A 27,249-nucleotide genomic window follows, 5' to 3' on the forward strand; every position below is an offset into this window, starting at 1 on the left:
TCAGTGAGCTTGTGCTGTGGCTGAACTGGAGTGATATTAGCTTCACTGATTGTAAGGGAGCATCTTTGCTCACTTTCTATGTGTAACCCATTCATAATTTGAATAAAGATTACATTTTTCATGCTAAGTGCACCCTGCAAAGTTTCAGGAGTGACAACTGTGTTAAATTATGATAACCATATGAAATAGACTGGCCACTTGTTTTGTTACCTGTAATGTATTTCTTTGTTATTTTATTACTATATTTTTAAAACAATGTTCACTTAATTGAACTATATTTGAAGGCTACATGCTAATGTTTTAATGTATTTATTTATAAATATTAATAGAATTAAATGGATTTTGCTATGGTACCAAAATCAACTGAAACCTAGGTACCGTGACAACACTATTAGTCATGTTGCATCATACTGATCGTGTCCGGTGTAGACAAGGTTTAAATCAATACATTTTCTGCCCAGTGGTTTACTTAATCTTCCCGACCTGGCAACCTCTACATTACGGAAAAAGTTTAGTGATCTCTATTGAGACATACACTTATGTGTAAGCGCAATAATGATTTATATTTTTTGAGCAAAATAATTATAATTAAGCATTTAACAAGTATTGTGCAGCACTATGTAACTGAAATGTATCAATTTTGATTTTTGAGTTCAATTCAGTTATAAGCAGTTTTACAAAAGGCAGAAATGTTGTTTATTATTCAGCTCAAGTCAACATGCAATTCAGTTGTAAAACAGATGTCTTTCAGACCCCATCTAAACAAGCCAAAAGTCAACAGTGGCAAGGAACCCAAACTCTTATCAAGTGACCAAAAAAACAATACGTGAACAAACATATTGATTGAGGTATGTCGTATGAGCATTAAGGCACTAATATCTACCTTTTTAAAACATCATGAACAAGGACCATGAACAATTTGAATGTATTGTTTTTCCATGATTTTATCCTTATTATTATTATTATTATTATTATTATTATTATTGCGGTTTTGAATAAAAATAATAAACATTACAATTAGACATGTTGACAAAACGTCAATGATATCAGACTACAGAACAAAGTGACACTAGAATAAAATGGTCTGACTGCATGATGGCTCACCAGATTAACCACTCACTTGTGAGCACGCTCTGTGAAGGACCATAACTTTACTAATCCTAAATTAATGTTATTTGAATTAAGATGTAGTTCAGTTTTTAGACTAGTTTAAAACATTGAAATCGAAATCATAAATCAAATGTTCTGAATAAAAAGTGAGATTTTTACCATATTGCCCAACCCTATGAGATTTTTTTTGTTTGTGTTGTTGATAACAAAAAGTTGCATATACAATAAATTCAGAGGTGATAGATTATAGATGAGCATATAAAAGGGGAGAGCTGCCTCTAGATGCAGCATGAAATAGATGATTATTATTCTCTCATCCTTCTAATCTCTCTCTGCTGCCAATGTTAATTCCTCAGATAGGATTAGTAGAAAAGTGCTATTGGTTGAAGATAGTTGAAGATCAACTTTAGGAGCATTTTTCTGTTTACTGCAGATGCTGTGAAAGGTTGTTAAACATGATGACAAGCATTATGATTGCTCGTCACCATCTGCCAGTCTACCTGTCTGATTCATGTCAGTGTTAGCCGGTAGAGCATGTACTGTAAAAATTTCTGGAGCGGACCAGTGCAGTAATATGAAGTAAACTGAAAACTCACTGCATGCTGTAATTTCACTTGCATACATGTATGTGTATATATATATATATATATATATATTGTGGCGGGCTGAAGAATCACACGACAAGGGGGGCTGAAGAAAAATCCCCGGAGGGTGTTTTTATTGAAGAATTGGTGCCAAAGAAAGGGTGGAAGGGCCGATGAGGTCCGTGTCCTTGTCCCGTGATGAGTGATCCGTCCTGTGCCCCGTTCCTCCGTGATCCGTGCCGCTTCGGTGAGTGAGGTGTCGGGCTGGTCGGTTAGCCACTGCTGTCTAAGAAAGCAAGAGAGACACACGGTTAGAGTTTCCACCATTGGAGTCGTTGCTCACCGTCGTGGTTGCCTGGTCTGCTTATAAAGCTCTCCCGTGGCGAGCTTCAGGTGTAGCCGACCAGCCCGCGGTGATTGTGTGCAGGTGCTCCTCCTCTGTTGCCAGAGCGACGCTGATAGGCGCTCGGGACGTTTGTCACACTATATATATATATATATATATATATATATATATATATATATATATATATATATATGTATGTATGTATGTAATACTCTCTTGACAGTGAATGAGAGAGACAGAGACAAGAGTTAGTGGTTGCCCAAGCGGTCCTCTTTTGTTGTCTTTAACCTTTTGACGCATACGATCACACCGGTGTGATTAGAACGTTCACGTCATCAACTTCTGAATACAAATCTGCTTTCGCGTGTTGGCTGTTGCAGAGCCAGATCAGACGCGTGAGCGCTTGTCATATTATCACAGCTATTCAGTGTTTTCAGCCATATAATGCTTATTTTAGGTTTCAGACATTTAAATACACAAGTACTAGCAAAACCATACATTTATAGATTGTAAAATACAGGCTGATGTCTATGGAAACCGCAATAATGATCCTTACAAATATAATCTGGTAACACTTTATAATAACTGCACACTATGAATCATTAGCTAAGTATTAGTAAATAGGCAATCCATCCTTTATAAAGCATTGTTCAAGCATTAATAGGCATTAGTAAGCATTTTATAAATACAGCTATAAATGTTTTGTTCTTGATCATATATAATGTTTAATAATTGTATTTTCATACTTTATTAATGATCAATTTAACATTTCTAAATTACGTTATTTACAAACCAGTTATTTAGGAGTTGTCAGTGGTTCATAAGATCATTTAGAAAGTGCAAGTAAATGATTAATAAACTTATTTAAATGTGCATTTATAAATCTTATTATTTAGGCACATCATAATAATTGCTCAATGTGTTAATAAATGCTTTATTAACACATATTGCTGCTGTAAGTCAGGTAGTTATAAAACATTTAGCAGTTGCCAGCCATCTATTTGTGTGAGCTCATCTAAAGTGAGGACTGTTTAGAAATGTTATAAAGCATTTACAGGTTTAAAGAAAATTAGATTAGAAAGTTGTCCGGCTTTATGAGAACAATATATGTATCGAGTTTGGTGTCTGTCGCTAAAACTAACCCCCCCACTTTTGACAAAAAATAGCACTATAGAGTGCCTCCTCCATTGCATTACCAAAAACAAACAAACAACAAAAAATCTGCAATACAAACTCTGGAAATTGGTTTCCTTAATCCAGATCCTTTTGGCTTTGCAGCAGATTGGCTTGACCTCTAACTGCGAAACCAATGACAGAAACAGGCCGACCATTTAAAACCGTTACTTTTTCTTTCATTGAATCTTACATAAGAAGACTGGATCTTGTAACTGATCTCATTATTCCTTTTGCATGTACATCTTCAGAATACAACCGGTCATTTTCTTTAATCATGTTCTCCTAATTCATCTATATTTAATTTGAAGCCAGTCTTGAACAGCTGAAACTCCTAATTGGCCTCATCACTGTCTTACAAACACAGGATGTCTGTCATCACTAGCATTTCCTCTGCAACAAGCCCAGGAACAAGATGTGCTCTCTCTTCTTGCACTCTCTCTCTCCTCATCTCTCTCTCTTCCTCATTTTCTCCATGTACCTCCGAGTCCAAGCAGTGGAGTGTGTCAGAACTGACCCAGCGTTCCATCTCCCAGAGTGAGAGCGTTTCCTCGCTGTTCTCGTAAACACTTCTCTAATTAACTGTGCAGCTTCTGCTGCATGCTGCCATGTCAGATGAGTGCTGCAGCCTGCCTCAGACGTGTCAAACCGGACACGTTGTGCCCAGCCCCTCTCTGGTCTGAGCAGACACATGGAGTTCTCCCAGCTTCCAGATAAGGGGATGTTTTTAACTCAATGAGACGGCATCAGAGCTCAGAGGTAGTGAGGAGATGTCTCTGTTCTAGGATTGGTCCTCTGGAGGTTTCTGATGGAGGAGGGGTTGGAGCTCCACTGGAGTTTTTAATTTGAACGTTGAGATAAGAATGTTTCATTTTAGAGGATGCAGAAATGAACTTTGCAGAATATCTGCATTGTAGAAAATGGTTTTATTACAGTGGTGATAACTACTAACCGCTACTGCGGTTAACTGATAATTCTAATGCCATTAAACTCTTAACAATGTGTTTGTGGGATGTCCATAACATCCATCTGAGTTTTATTTTTCAGATTTATTGTGCTTCCTTTGAGCGTCACAATGAAATATTTATGATTTGGATCTGTTTTATGGATTATGTCTAATTCATTTTTACAGTTGAGGATAAAATGCTGGGTTGTCAATGGTTTTCTGGGTTGTTCTGGGTAATTTTAGGTGGTAACAGCTTACCCAAAACGTTTTATTCTAGCTCTTGCTTGGTAAAGGTGCTGTTAAACTTGAAAAATTTCCCAGGCAAGAAAGACCCATTGTCAATAGTGTAGTGATGCACGAAGTCACTTTCAAACGAAGTTAATTTCTGTTGGTTAACATGGCCAATTTGGATGACCAACTGAAACCCAAGCAACATCTGTGTGGGGAACTCGAGCAAAACTGACTGTGAAATTTGACTGAGTGACAGTAAATGCAAATGCACTTTATTAATGTTTTAGTTAGCTTACCATTTACTACTATTGACATTTACACTAATTATAGTTTATTTGAAATCTTAATGGTGGCTTCTCACTGTACTGCATTGTACAAATTGAAGGAGGAACAAAAATGAATGTAAGAAAGATGACTAATTCAGTTCAGTATGCAAATATTTCAATAGCATAATTATGGTTGGCTAGACAGTGGTTATTGTGGTTGGAAGTGTTATTTGGAAACGTTTCTAAGAAATCTCCCAAGAACAATTTTAGGTCCCACTTTATATTAGGTGGCCTTAACTACTATGTACTTACATTGAAATTAATAATTTGATACAATGTACTTATTGTGTACATACATGTTTTTACATTGTACATACATATTTAAAAATACCTATATGTAATTACATCTGTAATTAATTTCTGTAATTACATTTATAATTACACTGTTAACCCATTCCTTACATCTTAACCCACCCTTAAACCTACCCGTACTACCAGACGTCACTAACCTTAACCATATCCCACCTCAATAGCAGCAAAAGTGTTTTTAAATACGATATGACCACAATAAGTACATGGTACTTATTTTTTAATGTAAGTACATAGTAGTTAAGGCCACCTAATATAAAGTGGGACCCAATTTTATAAAATGAAAATATAGTTAATCATCCTGAAATTGTAAGTGTAAGGTATGCTGGTATGTTAATAATGAGGAGTCTTCACATAATCAGACTTTCGGATGAATATGGCTTCCGATTATAGTGTATGCATAAGTTGTAAGTCTAAGTTGTTTACACTGTAAGTTGCTAACTGCAACCTATGTTTCTAACTCTATGGACAAAAGTATTGGACAAAAGTATATAAATAACCAACTAGTCTAACAAACTTCCAGAAGGTGTATGAAAAGTACATGTGTACTGGCAAATATACATTATTTAAGGGCATTCTGTTTGTCGGTATATTGATCTATGATCTGTTCTGGTCAAGTAATTTTTGTTTATAATCCCCTTCACACTTGTGTAAAATGTCATTCCATTATCGTCCCCCATAACTGGTAGTATTACAAGTCTATAAGCAAGCTTAACTTTATATGCAATTTTGACATGGCGTATACAAAACTGTTTTCTTCTAAGTCAAAATATATAAATAAAAAATGTATTATTTGGGAGAAATTTGAACATAGCTTTTGGAAAAACAATATAAGTTTAATGTTGACTAAACAACTAGTGTTTCCATCTGTATACACTGCCATTAGCAACAATAACTGCAAATAAACAGTTTCACCAGTTACACACTGTGGAGGAATTTTGACCCACTCCTCCTCATAGAACTGCTTCAGCTCAGTGATATTTGTGGGCTTGCGAACATGAACTGCATGTTTTAGGTCCTGGCTTTTATGTTGTGGGATATTGTCTTGCTGCATGATCCAGCTTGTGCCTCAGCTAGAATTTACAGATGGATGTTTTAACATTCTCTGCTACACAGCAGAATTGATGGTTTTTCAGCTACGACAAGGCATCCAAGGTCGTGATGCAGAAAAGCATTCCCAAAACATTCGCTTTTCAATTCTTCTGTCTGCAAGACATTGTTCCAGAACTGTTGAGGATCATCCTGCTGCAAACCTGAGACAGGTTTTAGTGTTTGCTTGAGTCTTCCTTGCTAGTCTGCCATGGATCCAATTTTTCCTGAGGTTAGAGTCATATACACTGACCTTAGCTGCGGCCCAAGGATTCTTTGAATGTTCGTTGTGATATCCCAGGCAACTTGGAGAGATTTCAGCAGGATGGTTACTCATTGGACAAACTGGCAGAGTATATCTATTTTTAATGCATTTTTAATAGATTTGCATGTTTAAATTCACCTTAACTACAATTGAAAGGGTCTGTTTTAAAGCATTTGCGACTGTTGAGTTGGGGCTGATCTAAGGCAGTACTCTGGTTGTTGGTTACTGTACATTAAACAAACGGCCTAAAATGAAATATTGATAGTCTTACCAGGTTATTTTATTGACTGGCTGCTGGTAAAGGAAATTTGAGTGTCCTTGGTTTAGCTGGAGCTGTTCTCTTGCATCTCCGCCTCGTGCTGCCCACTCTTTAAATTTGATTCCATTAATCAGAAAATCTGATCTATTTTCTGTAGATCTAAAGCTGCTCCCAGAGACCCTCATCAGTTCTCAAAGGAGGTCTGTCTGTGCTCTGACACACCTAATTCATATAATCAAGGGTTTGATAATTCACTGATAAGTTGAAAATGTTGCCTCAGAGCAGAAAAAGACCTAATATATGACCCCATTCTGTGGGTCTATAAGAGCCGGTTCACAAATCATTGCATTACAGCTCAAACTGTCAGGATAACAAAGAACCGCTAGGGAATAAAATGTTACCCTGTCACTCCTGTTGTTCCCAGGCATTCAGTCAAAAAACAATCTTGCGTAGGATTCCAATTATAACCGTATGCATGTAGACCCATCTGCGCACAGCAGTCCTGGCGCCCGGTAAATGTAATTTGTGAAAGTCACTGTTCCCTTTCCTCATTTCTATTCTTCCTCAGGTAATGTAGCGGCCAGCTCGCCGTGTCCGACTAATAAAGGGCTGCTTGATCCTAACATCTCGGAATAAATGGTTTTGTAAATCATGCTCATGTCTCTGGATTTTCATTTTCTCCCACGTGCCTCCTCACCTACGAGCGCTGAATATCCCTGACATCCGACAACAATTCATTCTGAGAGAGGGAAAATGATAGCCTTTTGGGAGGAGGAAATTTATTATAGGCTAATCCAGTCTGGCAGCAACAGAACTCTGAGGCATTGGTGCACTTGTAAATACCAAGGTTGTCATTATTGCCTCTCTCCTGTCAGTAAATGGAGGTGTGTTCAATTTTGTGAGGACCCTCAGAGTGCTCTATATGGGGGGGTGCTCTTGAGATGAAATATCATTCTTGTGTATTTTAGATTTGTGGCAAAGATTGCTCATTGGCCAAAACATGAAATTACTCAGGAAAAAAATAAATAAAAGGAAATGCAAATGATGGTAGAGAGACGCCTCAATTGTGTTTATATTGTGTTTATATTGTGATGATAATACTGTATGTGAGCTGTTCTTAAGTGTTAAATTGAAAAAATAAATAAATAAAATAAAAACTAAAGAATTGTAAGTCACTTTCTATTAATCCTCAGAAAAGGGGTTATGAACCAAAATATCCGTAGTTCTTGGATCTGGTATGCTGGGACCATAATATATATTTGCTCAATCTCAATCTCAATCTTACTCAATTAATTCTTTGTTAATATTTACTTGAGCTGAACGCACATTGATTAATATCAATTGACCTAGCTAATAAGAAGGAATTTCCCAAGAGGACTTGAAGGCAGCATTATAATAGGCAAGAGTAACAGCTTGTCAGACAATGTAGTGGACAGAAAAGTTGCTGTGGTAGGATATGTCAGTAACTTTTGAACAACTTAGGCTCTTTGGAAACCTCTAAAACTCTAAAAACACAGCTATGCGTACAATTCACTGCAGTATTCAGCTGAAATTAACACTAGTGGCAGTAAAACACCAACTATTTTTATTTCTGTTCACACAAAATATTATCAATTTATTTTCATGTGGTTCCTTTCACATGACTATGTTAAGACCTCAAAACACTTTTACTAATACATTTTAAACGAATACATCTTGACATTTACATCACACAACCAGTTCCATTTGTATGAACTTTTCCGATGTAGTAAGCTTGCTCTGTAGCTCACCCGGTACAGCATTGCACTCTCAATATGGAGCATTCTGGTCCCGTGAAACATGAGTCATGATAATTGATGTCATGATGATTGTAAAAACAAGCTAAAATGGCATGGCTACTTCAGCAAATGTGTTTTTTATCTCACATTTGCTTTTGTTAACACTACCGGTTAGGTTTAGGGTGGGGTTTCGTTTCTGAACTGCTGCAATACATGCAACAACCAAAGTAATAAAATGTTGCTAAATTCACATTCACCTGTTTCTGGAAAACTGAACAATTGTACACAATTGTTCAGGAATTCCACAATTGGGGAAGTCGTGGCCTAATGGTTAGAGATTCGGACTCGTAATCCAAAGGTTGCAGGTTCGAGTCTCAGGCCGGCAGGGATTGTAGGTGGGGGGAGTGAATGTGTGTGTGTTCACTGCTGTGTGTGTGCACTTTGGATGGGATAAATGCAGAGCACGAATTCTGAGTATGGGTCACCATACTTGGCAGTATGTCACATCACTTCACTTCACAATTGAAAATGTTCACCACTCACTGGAAATTTCACTTTGAAAGCTTGTGTTGCATTTTATGGTGGGGTTTAGTGAAGGGTAACCGCTTCAGTAGAGGATTTAGGAGGCATGCAGAAGTTTGAGTTGGGATGTCTTTAGCAAAAGTAAAGTACAGCTTCTGCTTCTGTTAAAGTTGGACGCAAATTATGGGTGCTTTCACAGCTGCCTCATTTAGTTCGGTTGAATCGCACTAGAGTTCGTTTTCCCTCTTGGTGAGGTTCGTTTGGGCAGGTGAGAAAGCAGCAGTCGCACTCGGGTGCGCACCAAAAGCGGACCAAACAAGCGTACCAAGACCTCCTTGAAGAGGTGGTCTCGGCACGCTTTCAAACGAACCCTGGAGTGGTTAGTTTGTGGTGAGAACGCGATCCGACCTCAAACAGACCCAACTGCAAAAAAAACTGCGCATTTTCGGACTAAACCAGCTGCCGTAGTCAGCTGAGCTGTGCATTATGGGATGAGGAAGTGTTTGTTGACAGTTTGCAGTTTAGCATGGCAGGTCGCGGACAAACTTGGGGTTGTGAGGAGGTGCGGAGCCTCAAAATAGCGGTGTGCTGTCTGCTGCATTTTACTCCCGTCTTTGTTTATTTCCGGGAGCACCGTTGGAATTTTCCCGCACGCTCTTTCTGACCAATCGAAAAGCAGTTTAGGGAATGCGTTCAAAGACACATCTAGCCAACAAGTGAAGCGGATGTTGTCACGTGACTGAATTTTGGCTCTTTTCAGCTGGTTCGGACCAGAGCAAACAGTGTGGTGTGAAAAGGAACCAAAACGGCTAAAAATGGCTACAATGTATAATTTTCTGCATTTGGATTGGACCAAATGAACCGAACTACAGATGTCAAAGCACCCTTTGTTAGATTATTGAAATGGAAAATAAATATGGTGTCTAATAACTGTTTGCATAGCCTAGGCTGTGTGGTTTTATAACCATCACTTTTATTAACACTGAGAAGTATAAGAATGATTCATTTGAACTCAAAGCTCAATGAAATGAATTACACACCTGAAAATGCTCTCTCTTCATATTACTCCCAAGATTCTAAGAGATGAGCTTTGCTTTAAAGCTGCTGTCAATTAAGAATGTAGCTCTGTTCTGCTTGACCCTGGAAGAAAGACTTGGCTGAAGAGAAAATGAAAACTGGAACGCTGTGGTAGATTACAGCACAAACGACATTCAAAGCAATCATTTGCTTTTCCTAGTTTTGATGTTCTTTGTGTTTCTTTTTGCTGGTGTCACTCAGAAAGATGTTGTCTTTGTATTTAAAATGTACAAGTTGTCAATTTTGATGGTGGTGGTGATTAGTGTTCTGAATTAGTTAGTGGTGCTTGATAAGGCAAGTTATTATAGTGCTCATATTTAAATGGTGCTCATAAATATTAACGTTTTAATACATGTTTATACAAATAGAAAACAAACAAGCATTGGCCCATCCTATTCAGCCATAAGCTCCAATGACTTTATATTTCTCTCTCAAGGTAACAATTTGTTGGGCTGCAGCTTTTCAACACACTGAAACACACATCACATAGAATCAATGGAGGTCACCTACACAGCCGTCAAGCTCAATCAGTCTAATCTAAGAACAAACAGCATTCTCTGCAGATGAGCTCAATGCCAGGTACGATTGGGAATGTAGCCCACACTCTTCCATTTGTATATTATTTTGCTTAATTTCTAAAAACTGATTGTGAAATGGTGAGACATATTGTTTGCAATCCTTGCATCAGTGATCATTTATTTGCTGAGAATACTTGAAAATAGCCATAACACAAGGAATCAAATAATCCTTGATCTTTTGAAATAAGGGATCGACATGCTATAAAAACACACACAAAAAATAACTTTTTCTTAACTTGCTCTACTTTCTGAATTAAACTAAAAGAATACATTCCACCCACGTTCACATGCCAGTGATGCCAATTTTATTTATTTTTTAAGAATAATAATTTGGGCTGGGTGAAATTGCCCCAAAATATTTTTTTATTTATTTTTATTCTATTTTCTTTCCATATCACGCAATATCAATATTTATCACAATATCAGTTTACCATTAATGGGGGAAAGAAATGCTGTCCACATGTTTCTTAGACTTTGAGAATGAATGTAAACTCGTTTGCTCACAATTCGACTCCACAGAGTGAGCTACTTTTTAATTTAGGTGACCACGCAATCCCATAAAGCATTGAATATGTCATAACAGATTTAATTCTCCCTTATAGATGGTTTAAACAACTACAAACATTACTGTGAATACGTGCTTTTGTGGCCCAAACTTAACTTCCGGTAGACTTCCGCAAAGAATCAATCAATAACAAACATCTAGAATAGTTGTGTTTGACTTGAAGCTGCACTGCTCAGACCGATCGTGTGTGACATCAAAGTACCATGAGAGCTGTAGAGCATGCTTTCGAATCGCTCTAGTGGTACTTTGACTTTAACTGCATTTGTAGTTGGCGCCATAGCCACTAACCTGACCGATAAACAAACATAGACCGGAAGTTAAGTTGTTTGAGCATAAACTGTGCATAAACAAATGCCCACAATCCTCAATAAACTGGAGCAGCGTTGTTAAGAAAAATGGGCCAAATTCTTCCAGAACCAAGAAAGAGACCGATAAATTCATACAGAAGGTGATTACTTCAAGTTATTGCTACCATAAGTGGACCTACGAGAAACCGATTCATAGGTTGTCCTTAGTTTACAACCTATGGCTTTTCCATTTTGGTCTAGTTTTAGTCTAGTTTGTGGTATTTTATACTCTAATTTCATACCAAGATCGTATATCTCTGATTCATAGGGTTTTAAGTAAATTTGCAAATTTCTCATACAAGCTGTAAAGAACACTTGTCACTTTTCCAAGAACTAAGGCCACTGGGAGAGTGGGTGATCAGTGTTAAATTTTTTGGACTCATCAGAGAACTTGCAACTCATGAACAAGCAGTGTTACTAATTTTGGAAGTGTTTACAGACAGTTCTTCAAAACATCAATCAAATCAATCAATCAATCAGTATTTATGGAAATGGTCATAAAATTATTCAACTGCTTAAAACCTTTATAAATGGACTTTAATAGAATATAAATGAATATGATCCATTTTACTGTTTTCATTGAAATGATTCAATATAATTAAGTATTTTGACTGCTATTGTACTGCTTTAGATTGTAAAGTCTCACATTTCTGTTTACTGGATATCGAGGTGTTTAAAGCTTTTAGTTTGGTTGGCACTTTCTATATCGACTATTCTCGGAAGGGTTTTACCAATAATATTCCTGAGCAGAGAACTCCTGTGTTAATTTCAGAGCCAATTACAATTTAATAGAGTCAAGTCACTGAGCAACTAATTCAAAGGAAAGATAAAATCTTTCATTATTGAGTTTTGGTCATCTAAACAAGCGCTGTTAAATGTTTGTAATGCTCATTTTAGCGTATGCTTTTATTTGTTTAGCCAGTGCTACTTTAATACAGTATGTATTTGCCAGGTTTGCATCCAGGTCCCAGTTCTCCTCTTTGTTGAGCGTGCTAGTTAAGTAGGCGATTGCTCTCTCATTGGAGTTTAATCCAGTGTGTTCCCTCTAGTCCTCTGTTCAAACTTACTTTCAGCCTCTGGTATAATTGCTGGGTGCATTTCCTTCCCACACTGCTGGGCTCTGTGCAATTTTCTCACTGTTTGCTTTTTCATCCGTGTCTAATTTGAGAGACGCGCCTCAGCAGAAACGTACGTGTGTGTGTTTATTTGTGTGTACCAGTTTGCATGCTTGTGTGTGTTATGAGGGGCTGGGAGGAACTGACTCGCGGGGAAATGTTGAGGCACTGATTGTATAGAAGTGTGCAGTGCTGGTTTCAAACAAGTTAATTAACAGTGTTTCTTAATTAGCATGGGTTTGAGGGCAGAGACGGGCTGTCACTTCTGGTGCTGTGGATCTCACCCTCTCACAATCTCATTTCTCTCACTTAGAGGAGAGGAGACGTTGCTCTTGACAAACTGTTTTTAAAGACATATCTGCACTGTTGGCAGAGCTTCATCTTTTTAGTGTAAGAATAGTGATTGAATGATCTTGGAACATCTTAGATCCTGCAATTAATTTAACGAGTACACAGTGTATCTGGATAGACTTGATGTTGACCCAACTTATGGGTTTTTTGGTTCGGTATGTGCCAAAAAAAAATAAAGCGTTGTTTTAACCACATGTGGAACTCAGTTTGAAACTCCTAGTTTTATATATCGTCATTTTAGCGAATCTATAATGATTCTGAATATCCCAATATTGATCTTTTAGCCTGTTCTGTTTCGGTTCATGCTTGAATAAAACTTTACAAGACATACATTACACCTCTTGTCCAATAATTCATGTTTTGTTACTTTTGGTAAGAGACAAAGTGTCATCTTTCAAATAATTTCCATTTTATCAGGAAATTCAAACAGTAAATGCAATTTTGTCTCTCTTTGATGAGAAAATTGTAAATACAATTGAATGCATACACATGTAGCCACAATTTAAGTAAGCCGCTGTTTAATAAAAAAAAATTAATTTTAGGTTTAGTTTTTCTCCCTGCTGTACCAAAAATGGACCGAACTGTGACTTCAGAACCAAGATGCATACCAAACTTGTTTGTTTTTTTTTGGGGGGGGAAAGGGCCAGCTAAATGACAAATAAATAAATAAATGCATTACAAATAAAAAATGAATATAACCTATGTCACTTACTGTAAATGTGCGGTCACATTTACCGTTGTTTTGTGAAATCTGCAAATTTGAGAGGGCAAAAGAGACCAGCATAAATGCAGATTTTGCTCATGTTCAAATTGGTCATGTGAATTCACCACTTTGGCATGAAGTTTGTTTGATTGTTTGTTTCACACTGAAGTTTTGCTTATGTGACCTTTATGTGCAAGTCATATGATAGTTTGCATGAGGAACAAATCTAAATGTAAGTCTTTATTCACTGAAAATCTTGCCAAAAACTGCTGTAGATTCTCACAATGTCTAGTCAAGTTTGAATATGCGACAATGCAAAGGTATGAAAAAGAAGAGATTTGAAGTCAATTATGACTGTTTGATCCTTTAAGATAATAATGAAATAAATAATGACACCACAGTTTTTTTTGTTCTCTATTTCTTTAATGTGGTTTATAAATCAGAGAAGATAGCTACTGCAGTGATCAGCAGTTCTTGAAATTGGCCTGGTCCTCACTTCTACCCAAGCTATATCATCTCTTTTCTTATTCATGTTCTTCACTGTGTCCATGACATACATAACAATATCATGAATATTACATGTTAGCTACTTCTCTCACGAGACGCATCTGTTGTTTGTAGTGAATTGATTAGTTTTGAGACACTAGAGGTGAGGCTGAATAAATTGTCTTGTGTTGAGATACTCTTTTGTCATTGACATTCTAATGCCAAGTGTTAAAATTGAATTTATGGTGCTTGCTAAGGCAAGCGTCACTATTACTGTTGCTCATTCTTAAGTTTATGGATTTGAACAAGCCTCTTACAAATCCTAAATGTTTAACTTGTTTCTACACAGCTTGTGCTGCAAACATGAATTATACATCAAATCATGTAGTTTTTTGGAGAGGAGTGCTATTACTTTTCTAATTAATATGGACTTAAGTAATTTAAGTAATTCAGTCATTTAAGTGATTTTATAATATTCATCTCATGACAATCCCATTTAATTGAATAATACATCTTATTTGTCAAATTAATGCATTTTTATTGTGTTAGGTTTTATTGTTTTACCATAGTCACAGACCAGGACTTCATTTATAAAACACACGCATGATCAGATTTGATCCTAAATACTATGTAAAATTGAGTTGCAGCATAAAGGCAAAAACTGACATGAAAGTATCCTTATGTGTATGCCAACTGAAGAGTATGTATACACATTTTTTGTGCTCGTATACACCAGTAATTGTCATGTTAAATAAAGCATTGTTTATTAAAATGTAAAGATAAATATACAATCACAGTATACAATAATACTATGTGCACATATGAGCCTGTTTTGTGTCACTGAAACCATTTCATTAATTATATATGAGAGATATATATATATATATATACACACACACACACACAGTGGGTACGGAAAGTATTCAGACCCCCTTAAATTTTTCACTCTTTATTATTGCACATATTGCAGCAATTTGCTAAAATCATTTAAGTTAATTTTTTTTTTTCCTCATTAATGTACACACAGCACCCCATATTGACAGAAAAACACAGAATTGTTGACATTTTTGCAGATTTATTAAAAAAGAAAAACTGAAATATCACATGGTCCTAAGTATTCAGACCCTTTGCTGTGACACTCATATATTTAACTCCGGTGCTGTCCATTTCTTCGGATCATCCTTGAGATGGTTCTACACCTTAATTTGAGTCCAGCTGTGTTTGATTATACTGACTGGACTTGATTAGGAAAGCCACGCACCTGTCTATATAAGACCTTACAGCTCACAGTGCATGTCAGAGCAAATGAGAATCATGAGGTCAAAGGAACTGCCTGAAGAGCTCAGGGACAGAATTGTGGCAAGGCACAGATCTGGCCAAGGTTACAAAAAAAATTCTGCTGCACTTAAGGTTCCTAAAAGCACAGTGGCCTCCATAATCCTTAAATGGATGACGTTTGGGACGACCAGAACCCTTCTTAGAGCTGGCCATCCGGCCAAACTGAGCTATCGGGGGAGAAGAGCCTTGGTGAGAGAGGTAAAGAAGAACCTAAAGATCACTGTGGCTGAGCTCCAGAGATGCAGTCGGGAGATGGGAGAAAGTTGTAGAAAGTCATCCATCACTGCAGCCCTCCACCAGTCGGGGCTTTATGGCAGAGTGGCCCGACGGAAGCCTCTCCTCAGTGCAAGACACATGAAAGCCCGCATGGAGTTTGATAAAAAACACCTGAAGATTCTCTGGTCTGATGAGACCAAGATAGAACTTTTTGGCCTTAATTCTAAGCGGTATGTGTGGAGAAAACCAGGCACGGGGGTGTTTTTCAGCTGCAGGGACAGGACGACTGGTTGCAATCGAGGGAAAGATGAATGCGGCCAAGTACAGGGATATCGTGGACAAAAACCTTCTCCAGAGTGCTCAGGACCTCAGACTGGGCCGAAGGTTTACCTTCCAACAAGACAATGACCCTAAGCACACAGCTAAAATAACGAAGGAGTGGCTTCACAACAACTCTGTGACTGTTCTTGAATGGCCCAGCCAGAGCCCTGACTTAAACCAATTGAGCATCTCTGGAGAGACCTAAAAATGGCTGTCCACCAACGTTTACCATCCAACCTGACAGAACTGGAGAGGATCTGCAAGGAGGAATGGCAGAGGATCCCCAAATCCAGGTGTGAAAAACTTGTTGCATCTTTCCCAAAAAGACTCATGGCTGTATTAGATCAAAAGGGTGCTTCTACTAAATACTGAGCAAAGGGTCTGAATACTTAGGACCATGTGATTATTTCAGTTTTTCTTTTTTAATAAATCTGCAAAAATGTCAATTTCTGTGTTTTTCTGTCAATATGGGGAGCTGTGTGTACATTAATGAGGGAAAAAAATGAACTTAAATGATTTTAGCAAATGGCTGCAATACAACAAAGAGTGAAAAATTTAAGGGGGTCTGAATACTTTCCGTACCCACTGTATATACACAGTATACATATACATGTACCGCCTGAAATGTACCGCCTGATATGACAATATAAACTGTGTATATGTGTGTATATATATATACAACTGTAACTGTATATATATATATATATATACAGTTTATATTGTCATATCAGGCGGTACATTTTGTCACATTTTGTTAACGATTTTGTCATGATTGATAAATAAATACATAATAAATGTTTAATTGTATATATTAATGTAAAATGCTATCCATGAAATTAAATTTAGCAAAGGATTTGTCCAAGAAAAATAAATATTTCAATTTTTTTTTGTATCATTGTCATTTGTAAAACAGAATGCTATCAAAACACAAAACATGGTTTCAGATGTGGCTGAAATTACACTGTGGCGAGAAGAAGAAAAAAAAATCCATAATTAGTTCACTTTTAGTTCACAGTTTTTTTGTTATTATTATAAAAGTACAAAAACATCCATAAAAAGAACATCTATTTCTTCATGCCCCTGGGATTGTGCTGGTATCATAATGTAAGATCCAAGGCAATTTTCCCAGAATCCCAGGAGATCTGATCCAAGGTTTTACTAAGAGAACACCAACCCCATTAATCAATCCTAATATGTCGGTTTGCATGTTTGAATCAAGTCACATTCATTCATCTCTAATTCAGCCTCCAATTTTCGTACCTTATACACTTCAAATTCAATTCCTTGCCAGATGCATCTTGTTTTTCTCTGGTCTTTTAGCCAGGCAGACAGACCGCATTCCCTTCCTGATATTGTTTCAGGATCAACACCATTTCATCTCCATTCTGTCACCCCTCCAGCTGTTGAGTGTAATTTATTAAAAGCATCTATCCTCTTCCCACTGTGTGTTTCAGATCTGCCTCTCTCTCTCTCTCTCTCTCTCTCTCTCTCTCTCTCTCTCTCTCTCTCTCTCTCTCTCTCTTTCTCTGTTTGGTCTGGGTGTCTGCAGATGAATAATAATGTTTTGCCAACCCTTCTCTCAGGCTGGTGATGTACATTGAAAGAGACGTCCGAAAGGCCACGCCAGGAAAGGAGCAACAAAGCGGCAATGAATACCTGTCAAAATGCCTGACCCTCTTCATCCGTCACACCGTGCACGAATTGCCAGCCATCCTGGGTAAATCAATCACAATACACCCAAAAAAGATGGGAAAAGGGAATGCAAAGAATTCACTTCAGAAGGAACAGAGTGAAATGGGGAAAACAAAGCAGGGGCAATGAAAATTAACATTGAATTTGATTGGGCTCTCTTTAATTACCTTTCTGATTGAATATGTGAGCAGGCTCTCAGGTATCGACCTGTTCCTCCTTTTTCATTTGTGAATCAGTGCCTCTACACACCACCTCTCCCCCATGAAACCAGTTCAAACCGGTTCAGTTCTTCCTGCGGGTTTCGTCCCAACACAGAGACGCACCTGCTCACGCCCCCGGCCACCTACCCAGACTGATCATGACGGATTGTTTGTGATTGGCTGATTTCTCACTGCTTCTGTTTATGTGGGCTCTCTGTAGATGACATCCTGTCCGTGTTGGGCAGCATTGTGGGAAGGAAGCACCCCTCTCCTACGCAGTCCCGTCAGCTGAAGCAGAGCCTCCCCATGATGGCTGTGGTGCTGCATCTGCTCACCTCACAGGTGTGTGTCTGTGTCAGGTCTTGCTATATTTACCTTTTTGCTAGTTATTTTGGGTTTCTATTTCCACAAGGATGATACAACTTGAGGAAAAAAACATTCTGGGGACCTACCTTGTTGTGCAATAGATAATAACTTATTTCACAAGCAGCAGATGACACTGGAAGCCTTGAATGTTCAAGATACAAATGGCTGCACACAGTATTATATTAAAGATAAGGTGAATAGCAACGATTCACAGTCTGTTCATGCCAAGTACCCTTTTGGTCAGATCAGAACATCCACCTGGAACATCCAAATACCAGTTAGTCACACTGTTCCTTCCAGGGTCAGAAATTAAGGGGATAGTTCACTCAAAAATTAAAATTCTGTCATTTAATTAATCATCCTCATTTCGTTCCAAACCTTTAAGACCTTCATTCATCTTCAGAACATAAATTAAGATATTTTTGATGAAATCCAAGAGCTCTCTGATCCTCCATAGACAGCAAGGGTACTGCCTCGTTCAAGCCAACATATCTAAATACCAAGCTAAAATATCAAAAATATCTTAATTTGTGTTCTGAAGATGAACGAAGGTTTTACGGGTTTGGAACAACATGAGGGTTAGTAATTAGTGACAGAACTTTTGAGTGAACTAACCCTTTAACTGGGACTTGGGGCATGCCACAGGGGCAGGCCTGCCGCAAATAAAAGTAAATGTTAAAGGAATCAATTGTGTTAATTTATGGAATTGCATTTAGATTTACGCACATTGCATCAGATTTCTTTTTACATGTTTTTTGCAGTATTGAGCATTATAACCAGTCATGTGCTTTTGAGTTTATGAATTCAATGGCCAATCGGAGTCGTTTAGATTAGTCGTTTTGGTGAGTGTGTGTGCTCACTGACAAAACATCGTCAAAATAGTCCATCTGCCATTCAATTTTATGAAGCGATGAAAATACTTTTTGTACGCAAAGAAAATAAAAATAATGACATTTATTCAATATTTATTCTCTCATGGGGGTAATTGATTAATGACAAAATTTGCATTTTGGGGTGGAGTATCCCTTTAAGCAACAAAGTACAGAAAAGATGCAAGTAAGAGATTGATTTTGCGGCTTCAGTGATTTATATGAGTTTTTGCATAACTTGTGCTAGATTAAACTAATGCCGTGGACTGACACATTTGTCTGTGTAGCCAGAATATGATGTGATGTTTCCCCAAACACAAAAAAGTTTTACGTATTCTATTAATCACCATTAATAGTCATTATTACAATGTCAAGAGCAATTATCAGCAATAATAATTTTTGACATATCACCGCCCTAGCCTGTAATGAGTTCCTGAGTTACATGTATTATATACATTTATATACAATTTTAAACAGTTTATTGTTATTGGTAACAGTTGAAAGTATCCTATTGATTGAAGTAACTGGTTAACCCCCTGGGGTCGAAGCCTGCACTGGTGCGGTCTGTCTCTTATTTTCTTTATGACCGCGAAAAGAACTAAAAATACTCCATGAATTTTGATCGTACAGATAAGAATAAGGTATTGTTTGAAACTGCAAAGGGTCTAATTTTATTTGTGAATAGTCATAATAACAACAAAACAATGTGCTTTTAAAAAATAAAGAAAATAAACAGTGCGTTCTAGGACTGCAACTAACGATTATTTTGCTAATCGATTAGTTGGCCCATTATTTTTCCCCGATTAATCGGATAAAAAAAAGCCCAGTTTTCTTTTTTTTTTTATTGCCAAAAAAACACTTCCACATTCTATCCAATGTCCTTCAAACAAACGTGCCAACTGAATGCTTTGAAAACATACAGTGCTTAATTTATTAGGCCACCTGTCATAATAAAGAGAAAACACAAATATTTTAGAAATTATTTAAATATAAAAAAATTATTTGAATATAAAAATGTAATTTATTGGGAAAATAACAAACAAACAACTAAATAGTATTTATTCAAATAATAACAAAAATGGCCTCTTATGTCTTTCATTACAGCTTGCATTCTTGCTGGTATTGTTTATGTACTTTTTGACTGTAATTGGGTGTCTGAAAGAAAAAAAAAACTATAAAACGCTTGACTTTTTTTCTGCTTTTCTTTCTTAGATAACAGCAATAATTATAGCATTAGAAATAGCCTACTGTTACTAAAGAGCTTATGCATATTGAAGGACTAACCAATACAGAAAGCTAACAAAAAAAAAAAATTTGGTAATCACCAATATAGAGCAGCAGTGGCACAAACCTTACATAATTTGTTTAAAACCTTACATAAATTTATTTTAAAATTTAAGCACTGTGTATAGGCTAGTGAATATAGCCTAGTTTAGTCGTCTTTACTGTCATTTCTTTATCCTTTAAAAGGCGCCTATGAAGCGTCTGATATTTATATTCAGACAATTATCCCTATTACAGTTCCTACTCGTAAAATACGTGCACTACATGTTGACTTTTAAACCTTAATTTAACGTACAACAACAGATATTTCAGCACAATTAATGGTTTTGCACTGAATATTAATTGTCTCCCTTTCTGTGTTCCGTCTGTCTGACGCGAGTGCACGCGCCGACGCACATTCAGTTAAAAAAAAATTAAACTTAAAACAGACTGTCAGGACGGGCCTTTACGCAAAAATGGAAATGCTCGCGTGAATATGTGATATTTACACAGTACCGCTGCTCCCTATACGCAGAGTATGCAGTTTGCGTAGGGCACCAACTCCCAGGGGGGCACCATCCCAGTTGCTCCAAAAAAAAAAAACTTGGCACGCCATTCCCGCATCCGTGCCCATGACCACTCGCACCTCATGTTTGTGGCCGAATGTAAATGATCATAATTGATGGACAACTATGCCCGTGAAAAGACATCAGCAATCCGGCGCCGAGATAAGGAAAGAAAAAAGTGAAAATGAAGCCCGTGCATCACTTCATAATCCTGCAACTTTTTTGGCTGTTGCCGTGTTTTAATGTCGGAAATAATTTTACCTCCACCAACGCATCTAATATTCTCTCTGGGTTTCCATGTTCCCTTACGAAAATTAGCCATGGTTTTAACATGAATAAAACCAAAAATCATTGTGCTTGTAGCCATGGCAACAGGAAATTAACCATGGTTTTAATACTTCAAATAATAATTTACCAATACTTCGTATTCAGAAGTATTCAGTGTGTGTTTTTATGGCCTTAATTCAGCTAAATCTTTCCCCCAAAACTTACTAACCATGCATAATCTTTTTTTTTTCTAAAAAATGCAAATATCTACATCAATCTGGCTCACATATTATTGTAGCACAGTTTGTGCTGAACACAAAAGAAATACAAGTTGGCCAGTAGTATGTTATAAGTAGCTGAAATAAGCACAAATGCCAGGGCATGTCAAAACATCTCAAGGGCCCTAAAGTCATCTCAGACCCCAGAAGGTTAAATTTAAGTATTTGACATTAAAGTCAACACATACAATTAATAATGCCCCTGGAAATCAATTCCATAATAATGACCCTGGAAATCAATTTTAAATAATATTGAAAATGTTTATCACAAATATTATTAAAAAAATGCAGCTAAAGGATGTCTATGGCTTGCTCCAAAATCACATACTTTCGAACTAATTCATTTTAACAAGTAATTACTTAGCAACCGTTAAAGTCTGTTTTATATAAAAAATAATGTGTAATATAATCTGGGCATACTACATTTATCATGTTGTCATTATCATGTGACCTATAATGGCAGTTGCCATTCACAACTCCTCTCCTTTGGCCTCATGGGATAGCAAAGTGCCCATAGGATGTTCACTTCAGAATCTTGCCTAAAAAGTAGATTATCCGGGTTGCTTTTGCCTGCTATTTTATGAAAACTGAATTCAGTCATAATACTCTTTCACATTGTTTTTCGCCTACTATATTCAGATATAATTGTCATAGGGACAAAAAAAAATGTTGTTCGTTTTTGATGTATAGAGAGGTATTGTGATAGATAATGTTTGAATAGAGTAAATGTGTAAATCATTACATGTCTACATCTTACATCTTACAACTAACTAAAAATAGACTTTCCAGACTCCCATCCACCTCTCACTTTATTAAATGTCTTCATCTGAACAGAAAATAAAGAATGGATGTGCCATACCTGCCTGTCATGCGCTGAGTATAATCACTGTCTGTGTCAGAATGAAATGATCTATTAGGGAGCTTTCCGGTGCAGCTTCAATACACACACACCCACACACATACATACACACAGATTATTACCAGTTGCAAAACAGTGCAAAATTGGATTTACTTCTGACACACTCAGTCACGCCAAAATTAATATGAAGGGATCTGGTGTTCTCAGAGAAAGATGCTTGTCAGTGCGCACAGTTGATGAGTCTCTCTGCTGATTAAATACACTTTTACATTTGGCCAGGATTTGCCATGGAGACTCAGTGGCAGATTGAGTCGTCTCATTTGAAGGGGTCGGTGCTGATAGAGCTGTCTGTCTGATAGTTCCACTGTCATTAACTCATCTAAGGAGGATACACTGATGTCCATTAACACAGAGCTGCAGTGGGCGGCTTAGAGGGGTAATAGGCAGTTCTTTTGATTGTTTGTGTCTGTCTGCTTTAATGGTCCTCACAGTGAGTTGTGTTGGTGTAGTGCCAGCCTCAGACAGCACATCCACAGATCACCCACAGACATTTGCTGGCCACCTGCAAATTTAGCAAAATTTGTCCAAATGTCCGATCTTAATGGCTGATGAAATTTCTAGGAGACAAGGTAGCCAGGCTGTTTCAGTAAAGCTTCAGAGGAAGAACTATACACTAAAAAAAAAACTCCTCTGAAATGAACTGTGGCTATTCATTTTCTCATGATCTCGGAAAACTTTTGATTTTACTTTAATATTTAATATGCTCACTTTCTTTACAGATCAAATTTTTGGGGTCAGTAAAATTTTTGAAAGAAACTGAAAAGTCTGAAAAAAAAAAATCTGAAGGATCATTTCAGGGTGGCTGATTTGAAGAAGGTACAATATGACATGGATATAAGTTTATTTAAATTCATGGTGGGCGATATGGCAAAAATATCAAATTATTATTATATATATTTTTTTTCTGGAAAATCACGATTCACAATTTTATCCTGATTCTTTGTCATGTCGGTTTTACTATTTCGCAAGTTGTCGCTTTCAAGCTGTTTTAAACCTAAATGAGTATCTTTCTTCTGTTGAACATAAAAGTTATTTTTAAGAATGTAGGTAAACAAATAGTTGCTGGTCCCCAGTGACTTCCATAGCATTCCATAGCAAGTCAATGGGGACCTGCAACTGTTTGGTTACCCACATTTTTGAAAATATCTTCTTTTGTGTTCAGCACAAGAAATAAATGAATACAGGTTTGAGACAACATGAGTGAATAAATAATGACGGAATTGTCGTTTTTGAGTAAATTATCCCTTTAATGACAAGCAGCAGCATGTTTAGTATTATTAGTCTGCTGTCACTTTAAGACCTGCACACATCTGTTTTTCTCTCAACTGTTTACTATCACTTTAGACATAACCAACTGTATTTGTATGTGCAACTTTGTGTTTTTGATGGTATTTGCACAATCAGATGTGAAAGATAACTTAGTCCTGTAACCAGGTGGGTTTTTCAGTGTGCACACTTTAAGTGCTCAGAAAAAACGCATGTCAAACCAGCACGCAAATTAAACCGGCAAGTTTAACCGGCAAGATTTAAAGCACATGTAAATAATGTACTTTTGTGATTTGTGAAGTGCATTGTCTGTATGTTTAGATGCCACAACTGCAACTGATAGAATGTACGCTGTACCACGATACTTCGATATTTCTTCGAAAGCAGATCGTGAAGACATTTTAATCGTCCACAAACAAAAATCGTGATATCGCACACCCCTAATTAAAATTGACATTTTTTGTCACTGAATAATGCATGCGCTTACATTTGTGTTATTTCACAGTTGTGGTGGCTTTACTGTTATTTTAAATGTTTCTTAAAATAAGTAAAAAATAACATGTCCAAACTTTTGTCAGTCAGTCGACCCCTTCCTGCCTAAGTGGGCGGTTCTTGGCTAGAATAAGCTGCAGTGTGGGCTAGACTTGATGCCTATAGTCAAGTCTGTCTACACAAATCCAGTGTGTATGTGTGTTCTGATATTAAGAAAAATGCTGCAGGGCATAGCTGGTTGTCTTCCCAGTAGCAGGTTGGTCTGCATCTTTGAGACTTCACTGGCCTCTTATGCCCTTGAGCCCCGTGTGCCTGATCTCTTCAGCTGCTGTGTGATTCTGAGAGGCGTCGTGCTCTTGTAATGTGAGAGCATGCCTGTGTGTTTGTGCATCCATACATACATTCATGTGATGAGGCTTCTCTGTGGTCTCATCTGTCTCTCTGGCCTGTTGCTTCACTGACAACCAACACACTATGCTGACACTCACAGCACTCATCAGTCACAGGGGTCTGCGCAGAGGTCAGTTCCAACGTGTTTCTCAGAGGCGAGAGTGGATAAGAGTTCAATACCTCGCTGTCCAGGGCTATGACCTCTGACCTCACATCATTACAGTCCTACAGCACAAACATGAAGCCCCTCATTCTCACACCAGCACTGAAGTCCTCCAGAGAGGAGGATCACATCCCAGGGTGACATTGTAAATGGAACACACTCGAATACCACATCTTCTGCTGCTTAGTCGAATTGGTGCATGATGGGGAAAAATGTCCTCTGACAGAGCAGCAGAGCTTTATAACATTTTCTCTTAAACCGGATGAACATTTTGTGATTTTTGCTGTCCTCTACAATCGCTGCTTGTCAGATTGTACGGTACGACGCATCCCGGATGAGATCTTGGGTAAAGCCCACGGCAGACTTTAACGGTGACATTCCTCAGTGACATTAACGTTCTTATGTCAGACTGTACGATGTGCTTCGTAGCTGGGATTTTAGTCACGATTGACAGCGTTGAGCATCTAGAGCGCAGAAATACGGCCTAAAAATTCTGAACCTGCCAGAAGATTCATTGCAAAGGCAATTTATCGGCCGTTTGAGAGCATGATGCATTAATAGATCCAAGACTGCCGATTTTGCAGTACGATGAAAGAAATCTGCAGCATACATTCGGCTGTGTTCAAGACAACTGTAACCGCTAAAGCTCAAGTGAAGACTGACAGTTTTTGGTGGAACTCAAAAGGAATAAGACTCAAGGGTAGTGAATAGCAATGTTGAACAGTGTTGTAAGTTGGTGAAGTGTCTTTTAGAGTAAATCCCTTCATGACTGTGTCTGTTTGCTTTGACAGATCTTCCGACCGCAGGTGGTGACTGAGGCCTTTTTCATCAAATTTGGAAAACTGCTGGTGAGTCTCTCAGTTTTATAGATTAAAATGTCTTTTAAATTCTTTTTTAAGCCATTTGCTATACACACATGCACTGCTGTTCAAAACGTTGGGGTTAGTATGATTTGTTCTGTGAAATATTACAATTTCAAATAACAAATGGTTTTATGTATGTATGTACACTATATTGCCAAAAGTATTGGGTCACCCCCTTCTAATGAACAGGTTTGACTACTTTAGTAATTTCCATGAGTAGAAGTCTTAATGATTAAGCATATAATGATATTCTAGGGAATTGTGTGCTTCTAATTTTATAGCAACAGTTTGGACAGGACCCTTTTCTATTCTGACATGACACTGCCTCTGTGTATAAGGCAGGGTTCAAAAATAAATAATTCATTCAGTCAGTGTGGAAGAACTTGACTGGTCTGCAGAAACCCAGCTGAACACCTCTGGTGTGACTTTAAATGCAGACCTTGAGCGAAAATCCATCGCCAAATACCAATGACTTAAACATACACTATATGGACAAAAGTATTGGGACACCCCCTTCTTTAGAACAGAATAAGACACTTCCAAAACTGTGGCAACAAAGATACTGTACCCATATGTTCAAGTCACTGGTGTTTGGTCATTGATTGTTGTAGTCATTGATGCTTAAACATTAAGATTTGTACCCTAGAATATCATTATATGCTTAAACATTAAGATTTGTACTCCTGGAAATTACTTATTAAAGTAGTCAAACCTGTTCATTAGAATGTGGTGTCCCAATACTTTTGGCAATATAGTGTATGTACGCATGTATGTATTAAAATGCTTTTTTTTTTCTTGTGATGGCAAATCTTTATGATTCCAAAAGTCTGCATGTATTGTATTTTCTTTATTTTATTTTATTTTCGTGTTTTCTTCTATTATTATTCAAGTTTTTCTTTAAATTCAGCAATTTTGTGTACATGCCTTATTAAATTTTATTAGACATATCAGTCATCCGGTCTATAAATATTAGAATCTGTTTTGACATTGGCTATTTAATTACGCTGTTACATGTTCAAAAAGTGGTAGTTTTTCTTCATAACTCACTTAGTGAAAATTAATGAATGATATTAAAATGTGTCATTTTGATATCTCTTTTCTCTTTGGAAAGAATCACATAACCTCCATTGACTCTAATGAGACAAGTTTGGGAAGTGCTATAGGTAAGTTTTTATTGTTTGCAGTTTTATTGTTCTAAGGTTTTCACAAACTCTTTCTGTGCTTTTTATTTTAAACCAGTCTTGCATGAACTACATTATTTAGTGTTCAAGACACTTTGATATATGGCTCTAATGTAATTTAGTTCCAATTTTTCAGACGTTGTTTTCATATGTTTTCAATGTAGTTAAATTATTGATGTTTTTCAGTGTAATATTTGTTTTTCAGTCATTAGCTGAAAATTAATTGTTCAAAAGTGAGATACCTACCTTTCTGCTTTCTATGAGCATTTCTTACACAATTAACAGGTCAAGCAGCATCTGAGGAACTAATTGGAAACACACTATCTGCAGTGGAGGCCATTTCTCAACATCCCACTCTTCTCAGCCTCTATCACTGCATTGTGAGTATATGCCGATCTTTGATGTAATGATTTTAATTTAGTCTCTCACAATTATTTATAAATTATTTAAGCATCTTTCC

At 37.2% G+C, this 27,249-nt stretch overlaps 1 protein-coding gene across 1 annotated transcript in view; it reads left to right on the forward strand.

The window, feature by feature from the left end:
- LOC306878283 (serine/threonine-protein kinase ULK4-like) overlaps window positions 1–27,249 on the forward strand; it is a 221,934-nt gene that overhangs the window by 71,373 nt on the left and 123,312 nt on the right. Inside the window, exons 23-27 of the mRNA XM_079430532.1 lie at window positions 17,598–17,731; window positions 18,127–18,248; window positions 25,537–25,593; window positions 26,720–26,771; window positions 27,075–27,169. Of these exons, the coding sequence (XP_079286658.1) occupies window positions 17,598–17,731; window positions 18,127–18,248; window positions 25,537–25,593; window positions 26,720–26,771; window positions 27,075–27,169 (460 nt within the window). The remainder of the gene's footprint in view (window positions 1–17,597; window positions 17,732–18,126; window positions 18,249–25,536; window positions 25,594–26,719; window positions 26,772–27,074; window positions 27,170–27,249) is intronic.

Source organism: Barbus barbus (assembly GCF_936440315.1).
Source record: "Barbus barbus genome assembly, chromosome: 12".
Lineage (NCBI taxonomy): Eukaryota > Metazoa > Chordata > Actinopteri > Cypriniformes > Cyprinidae > Barbus > Barbus barbus.